The sequence below is a fragment of the Malus domestica genome, chromosome 07 (assembly GCF_042453785.1).
Source record: "Malus domestica chromosome 07, GDT2T_hap1".
Lineage (NCBI taxonomy): Eukaryota > Viridiplantae > Streptophyta > Magnoliopsida > Rosales > Rosaceae > Malus > Malus domestica.
In genome coordinates this window covers 27832763-27840670 of record NC_091667.1, presented here as the reverse complement: position 1 = coordinate 27840670, position 7908 = coordinate 27832763, and the positions used below count along the sequence as shown (strand labels likewise).

Here is a 7908-nt window from a genome sequence, read left to right as displayed (position 1 = left end):
AAAAATAATTAGTTGCAAAATAATATTATATACATGATGAATAAAATATCAACAAAGAAACTCACAACTTTTGGGGCGCTCCTTCCATTAGCCATGTCAACCACGGCTATCTCCAAGCTTCCCTTCCATAAAGTGCACGCTTTGTTGATAACCTTCCACTGATCATAAACACCACCACCTTCCCTTCGGTCGGCATTGTAGTTTTCATTGAACTTCTCAACGATTTTACCCCACAAAACCTTTTTATTTTGATTCGTACCAACGACACCATCTTCGCTAATAGAAACCTATGTCAAACATAAAGCAACATCTTCCTCAAAGGTCCAATTACGACCTCTAATATGCTCTTTTGCTATCTTGAAAATTTTGAAAATGGGAAGAAATAGTAGAAAGAAAAATTGGAAGAATTGTAGGAGAAAAGTGAGTTTTGTGTGGATGTTTGAATAAATACATTGGTATTTATAGAGTTTTTGGGTGAATTTTGAGTTTAATATATTTTTAATTATTTTAGCCGTTGGATTCAATAAATATATAAATAAATAAAAAATTCAAATGTAGGCCGTTGGATCAACCAATGGCTTGTTTATCTCAGCTGTTGGATTAGAATGAGCCGTTGGATCTCTGGCGCAAGTGGCCGACATGTCCACATGGGTGGGGCCATGCCGGTCTTAGCCTTGGCGCGTCACCCACGTCTCCTGGGGGCGTTTGGCGCTCAAGCGCCGAGTTTCACTCACGCTGGTTGGGCCCACACCATTTTATGGGCAAAATTTGGGCCGATTTCTGCCTTTTTTTTATTTTTTATTTTTTAAGTTTTAGGTTTTAGGTCCAAACTAGAATTGAGTTGGAATGAATTGAGGGGGAATAAAAGGGAAATTATTGGTTTTAGGCCATGGGTTGGACCGTTGGAGTTGGCCTAAGCAATGAAAACCAATTTTCCCGCCACCAAAGATAGGGTTTATAAATCCCCAATTGCGCAGCGCCAATTATGTTACACGCGTCCACGCCATTCCATTCCGCATCCCCAAATATTTGACCCCAATTGACTTAACTCGAGTTCAAATTGCAACGCTATCACTATCAATTCTTCACCGGTGTCGATACTTCAAGGGATGGCCGGCCAAACCGATCCCAGCCTGTCTGTCTTTTCCGGCGAAGAGGTTCAGCTCTCTCCCACTTCGTGTTCATCTGTTTTATTAGCTTACTGTGGTTGTTTTGTTTTTAATATCAATCATTTCTGTGAATTTAATTTGAATTCGAAATCGCAGGTCGAGTTTATGGCCGAAGATGAAATGGTGGAGATTGTCCCCAATATGCGAATGGACCCTCTCAACATGCTTTGTGTATGTTCTTCGCTCTGTTCATGTTATTGTATGGAAGATTGAGCTGGTTTACTGCAGGTGGGTAACTTGTATCATGGATTTACAGGGAGATTTCGGTCCATTCCACCCACAAATGAAAACCCAAGTACCGTTGTGGCTGGCAATTGCTATGAAGAAGAGAGGGAAATGTACAATTCAGCCCCCAGAGTGGATGTCTATCGGTGAGTCCTGCTTTGGTGTTAGTTCGATTAATGGTTCTGTGTTTGTGACATGTTAATCTAAGAATGTCGAAGAAATGTGCTTAAATGGATTGATTTGTTTTAATGTCTAGTAGATTTTTATGCTTTGATGATGGATGGATTTGGGTGGTTACCATGCTGCCTTTTTCATTGCAAATAGTTCAAAATTCGTCTTGCTTCTTTTGGCTGCCGCTGTGGGGTATTTTGTTGGAAATGCTTGCGCATCAGCAGTTAATATGTGAGAGTTTTTAGGTTAACGTGTGTTTTTTTTCAATGTGTAAATGCAATATTGAAATAATACGTATTTAATTGTCTTCGGTCTTTACCAAAAAAATAATTCGTATTAATTGGAACCTGTTCATTTGTTGAATTTGGTAGTACTTATTACTTAACATGGGATTGGAACTCAAACGAATTTCCATTATGTTGAACTCTCTAGCCATATGCTACAAGTAATCCAATGCATTCCATTCATTTAACTTATTATGTCCTGGGAATAGAAAACTTGACTCGGATTTTGGAAGCAGAGCGTGATTCGCAGGCAGCATTTCAAGTTCTACCTTTCCATTATGTTGAAATCTCTAGCCTTCTTTTTGAATAGTAAGTTGTGAATCATTGTACATATTCTATATTTCATTGTAAAATATGTTGATGGCATCTCTAACTTTTTTGATGATAGTGCACCTGGTGACATTCCTGACATGTATATGGTGAGTTCAGGACTCTTTCAACCTGTATTTAACCATCAACCCTATTTGCAATGATCTCACTGTAGTTATTTCTAATAGGTGAGGTCTCTTATTAACGACATAAAGGATGTAAGGTTTCATAAGGTTGAGAGTAGCTTAGAATCATTCGAGGAAGCTCACTCTTCTGCAGTGATGGTATGTGCATTTATTTTATGGTGCAATTGGATGAGCTGATTCGGAACTACTTCGAATGAAATGTTATATAATATGGAATTCATGTATGTTGGTAATATATCCATCTGCACACCCCTTTTGAGTGGTGCTCTTGAGCAGATTTGATTTGTACTTGCAGGTGAAGGATCTATCTGCCATGGAAGTGAATTTAGTTCGCCCATTTGTTGGAAGAGCCTTACAGGCATTTTATAAGCATGGCAGTCCAGAGCTGGTTCCAAATCCAGATGGAATGTCCACCAGACGGCCACAAGCGACTGACAATATACCAAGAGTATGTGGCTATGTGATCCATACTTCTCTTTTCTTTGTTTAGTAGAATTGCGAAGGTGAAGCGATTATTTGTGTTATTTGTTGGGAGAGACAATTTGTCTCACTAACAACTGTGACTGGTTGTATTTGATTTGTGTATCTAAGACACATATTGTTTATAAACGGTTTATTAACTCTATTTTCTTTTTTTTCAGCGCCCTCTGCGGAGACGGTAAAAGCTTTTGTAGAGGCAACACGTACCTTTCAATTCAGCAAACCACTAATTTCAGTATGCTCGCAAGGAAAGTACTTCTTTCACCGAAAGCCATTTTTAGTAATAACCCTGTGACTACAGAAAGATTGTACACATAGGTGCATGTTTCCCGGTCTTCTTTTGCCTAGTTCATCCTGGCACCTAGGATCTAGCTTTTTGGATCGCTTTGCTTATGTAATATTGGCCTGTGATTGGTTGATTGCTTGGTGTTCGATCCATAGACCACTAATCTCTTTAGGGCCTTCCTCCTTTTCTAGTTCATTGGTGTTTGATAACCAAACAGCACTTTGGAAGCTTTTAACCAGTCTCCCAATCAAATTTTTAACATTGCAAAAACGATAACTGAGTGATTGTAACTCATGATGCAAGCTTATTTTGTTGAAATTATAGTTCTCTCTCTCTCTCTCTCATGGTACTCATGTATTCAGAAACATATAAGAACAGATATTAGCTTGATGCATAAACTATTGGATCAAGACTCTCTGCCTGTTTCTATTGTTGATGCTTTTCTTGTGTACCTAGATAGTTGGGAATAAGTTTTATATAGCATTATAGGTTGCTTTCTCATGCACTTTGGAGAGAATCACTGCTCCAAATGTATAATTTTGAAATATCTTTAGGACAGAACAATTTGCTGTCTAAAAAGTAGTTTTGAGAATAATTAGCTGTAATAATTGTGGTGGCCTCAAATAAAAAAGAAATAAACATAGAAAACTGTAAATAATTGTTTCTGCTACTTTTTTTTTTAAAAAAAATTAATTATTTGCTTGATGTCTATCTTTATTTCCAGAATTATAAATAGGAATCTAAATGACTGGATTGACATTTGGATATTCCTCAGTGGTCCAAGTTGATTGGGTCATAACATGCCTCCTGTTCCCTCTGCCCCCACTCTATATTAAAGGGGTAATTTATAAGAGTGTCTGTTTGCCACATGCATTTTGGTTGTCCAGTTTTGTGTTCAATGTTAGGCCAAAGTACAACCCATAAACAGAGGGGAACCGATGGATTTTAGATGTCTAATGCTCAAGTTATAGGAAAAGAAAATTAAATTGAATGACATATTGGGACTTAGAAAGTGCTTTTTCGATAGCTAAAAGCGTTTTTAGATAACCAAGAAAAAATTGATAGTGTGTATATTGTAAATGCGTTTAGAAGTGCTTCATACTAGTGCTTCTCTAGGAAGTACTTAAATTTTTATTGAAAGTTTGACGTCTTTAATAAAAGTGCCTCCAGCAAAAGCGCGTACGACTTACGAGAAAAACTTTTAAGAGTCTTCATAGATTAACGTATGATTATGATATACGTCTAGTTGTTTTTCATAAATAATTTCAAGGTCTTATTTTATTGGTAATTATTGTATTCCCCCTTATGAGGTCCCAATTTTGCAATCATTAGCTTTCTCTTTGACAGAAGAATGTTATTATATTGCTCATTAGCTTATCCGAAAGGGAAAAGCTTTGAGATTGCAGATTGATAGGTGAGTATTTAAATTATGTTTAATTCCAGTAAGCCGTTGCATATGCTTACCAAGGCTTCCAGCCTGGCAAATGGCCACTGGTTTAATTCGTTGGTGTTTTTTTAAGGTCGAAATAGTTAGATAGATCATAGAACATAGTAGTAGATATGCGAGTCAATGGTTTGTAAATTGCAACATGGTCTTTCCTAGTGTGCTGTGTTTTAAGGAGGTTGCGTAGTGATTTGTTTAGGGGGATTTGGTCAAAATCTACCTTTTGCATTCCTATTTAACGGAAAATACTTTTTAATTCCCGTTTTAGCGTCCCCCTCACGATATCTCCTCTCATGTGATGTGCGGAGAGAAGTAGAAAGGGGCACATTGAAATGGAGATGACGAATTCCTCAATTCCTCCAACACTATAACGAAGCTGTTAACTTTTATTTATTGAATAATTGATCCTGAAGAAAATGTGTGGTATGCTTTGTTCGTTTTTTTTATTTTTTTTGTTAGATGGTGACCTTTTCTTTTAGTTGAATTTCAAGTCTTGGATGGTGACCAAGAATTAAGTATTTGAATTGGAAAGAAAAAGAATACAAGTTTGGCATTTGGTTGACCTTTTTTTATTTCAAAGTTGGTTCTGTAACCAAACAAAGGGGGAAATAACTATGTACAGTGATGATGACGTTTTATTTATTCATATTTGGTTCTCAGTTGTTTTTTAACGTGTCTATTCACATCGCACAATTTTGTTCATTCAATTTATTATAGATGCTAGTTTGTACTAGTTGTTTTTACATTAAAACTCGTTTGTGATACGCTTAGCGTCAATTTCACGTGCATGTAGTACTCGAGTGTAGATTAATACACCTAGATTGTTCATATAACTACTTTCTGTATGGACTCGAGTGTCTTTCTAATTTTGATGAGCATAATGTTATTGTTGAGATATTTGTGCTTTCCTGCTTTTATACATTTTGCTTTGATTTTTCTAACTTATTTGTGGCATTTACACATCATTAGCATGTTATGCAGTTATGGCTTTTGTCACTCTCTGAGTGTTAGCCACATGCTTTCATTTTGGTATCCATTTCGATATTCGGGTCAAGGTGTGCCAATTTAATGAGATAAAACATGTGTTCAAATATATCATGTCTATAATAATTTGGTTGATCATACATTTGTAATGCACTGTGTCTCAATAGTTTCCTTTTTTTTTCTTCATGTTTTTCATATTGCGGAGATTTTCTCAAAAGTATGACTCTTTATAGACTTTCTGTCCTCTTATGTTTTTGGTACAAATCCCGTGAAAATATTATAAAGTATCATGCAAAAAACATGAGGTTTCAAAGAATTCATAAAGAGTCACATTTGAGAGAGTCTTCTTAGAATTTCTCAAATAACAATGCCATTCATAAAGTTTGAACTTGTAACTTGTCATCAATATCAACCAAACAGTCATGGACACATAGATGTTGGATTTGGGCTTAGACGAGTTGGCCGAAGATATGCTCCTCTTTTTGTATTAAAAATAAAATCTCTCTTTCCAATGTAGATAAATTTAGGACTAGTCTGATATTCTTTGATGTTTCACATTTTTTAATAAGCTATTTTTTTATTTATTAAAACAACACAATTTCAAACCAGCGCTCAGTATAAATTATCTCATTTAGGCCTCGTTTGGCACGCCGTATAAAGGACCGGATAGTATTAGTAGTACGGTATCAGCCGTTTGGTGTTCCAACGTACTAATTAAGCACCGGATAAACAAAACTGGTCCCACCACTTTAATCCCCCTCACACCCGCTAATTTATACACTCCAATACCTTCGTATAATTTAGTCGGTTCTTTCTTTCTCCAACCTTTGTTCCTGCGCATCACTAAATCCTCATCCAAGTTTCCTTCTCTCCCTTTCTCCCTCCCCACCTCCGATCAACATCAAGCACATATAAACAGAAAATCATAGGTGGCGTATTAAACCCAGGCCATGGCGTCCCTATTCAGACATCCATGATGGCGGATCGAACTAGAATCAGAGAGATGTTATCTGGGTTTTTTGGCCTGATGGAGGAGGTTGAATTCCAAAAAAAATCACCTCATATCTCTGTGTTTCAGATTTGAAATTTAACCCGAAAGATGGAGCTGCACTGAGTCACCTGTATAACAAATTTCTGCTTGTTGAGTGAGCAAGTACCGAGTCTGTAATTTGGAGGTTGGTCTCTCCAAATTTGAGGTTTTAATTGGTTTTTGAAGGAAATTGAAGGTGATTATGGTGGTGACGAATCAATGCGCCGCGATGAGCAATTTATTTTTTCAAATTGGGTTGTGCTCTAATTTGAGACTTTTTCATTTGTTTCTTATCGTGAAGATGAGATTTGAAAAGCATGTGGATTAGGTTTTGCTCTAATTTGGGGCTTTTTCATTTGCTTCTTATCGTGAAGATAGGATTTAAAATCATGGATTTCTAGATAATTACATTGAATTTATAGAATTAGGTTTCTAATATATAATCTGTATCTATTAAATTGGATGGAAGGATCAATTTCATCTTTATACTCATCAATTGCCATCCTTACTTATAATCAGTGGTTTTTTTTTTTTTTTTTTTAAATCCGGCTCAATACCAAATAGAGTATAAATAATACAGTAATTAGTCCGATATTCACCAAACGCCCGATTAATTTAGTCAGTACTATCCGGTCACTATTTATCCTATCCGACTTAAATAGTCAGTACAGTCCGAACTGCCAAACGAGGCCTTATTGTCATAAAAATGGCTATGGACAATGAAAAAGTTGAGGGTATGGCTACTAGCGCGTGAGCCACGTGAACGTAGCTGAAAGTGGGGCTGGATATGGGCAGAGGGAAGGAAAGCCATGGGATCCTTCTTGGTGGTCCAAAACGGACCGATCATCCAATACGTAAGGCATGAGTATTTGCACTTGCCCTCGGTCGCAATTGTCCTCATCATCTTCTTTCAAACCTGCATAAGGCGAGAAAGTGAAATATACTGCCTTGCAGCCGCGTGTGGTCCCACGCTGGCTCATCTGCTCTTATTAGCGCCAAATTTGATTTGTTTTTGCGTTTCTCTTTTACAAACCGTTATTTTAAACGGAAATATTTTTGCTCATCACCTACATCAGCAATTCTTGTTATTTATTTATTATTGTTGGATGAGTTTAAATTTCGCTATTTGTGAATTGGATAAACACAAGGCCAAATCAGATAAATGGTCCATATGGTTATATGGTATCGGAAGATAACTCATGTGGTAAAAAAAATATGGATTTAAACCCTTATGATGAAGTCTATTAGAATTTATGCTCAAAATTAAAATTTTCGTCGTTTTTCTATTACTAGCATGCACTTGACCCTCATGTCCGGAGCTAAAATCGTCATTTCAGAACCAGAACCAAACACATACCCTCTCTCTCTCTCTCTCTCTCT

The 7908-nt window shown here is 36.7% G+C and overlaps 1 protein-coding gene across 2 annotated transcripts; it reads left to right on the top strand.

The window, feature by feature from the left end:
* The first annotated feature begins 968 nt into the window (after nt 1–968).
* On the top strand, nt 969–3480 carry LOC103435093 (DNA replication complex GINS protein PSF2-like). Of its 2 annotated transcripts, none has more exons than XM_008373496.4 (8): nt 969–1157; nt 1266–1340; nt 1426–1540; nt 2086–2158; nt 2238–2268; nt 2347–2442; nt 2600–2752; nt 2946–3480. In XM_008373496.4, the coding sequence occupies exons 1-8, from the start codon at nt 1110–1112 to the stop codon at nt 2964–2966; spliced, it is 612 nt and encodes a 203-aa protein (XP_008371718.1). In that variant the 5' UTR covers nt 969–1109; the 3' UTR covers nt 2967–3480. The 2 variants fall into 2 exon arrangements, with proteins under 2 accessions (XP_008371718.1, XP_008371710.1); XM_008373488.4 differs by having other exon boundaries at nt 970–1157; nt 2059–2158.
* The last annotated feature ends 4428 nt before the right edge of the window (nt 3481–7908 follow it).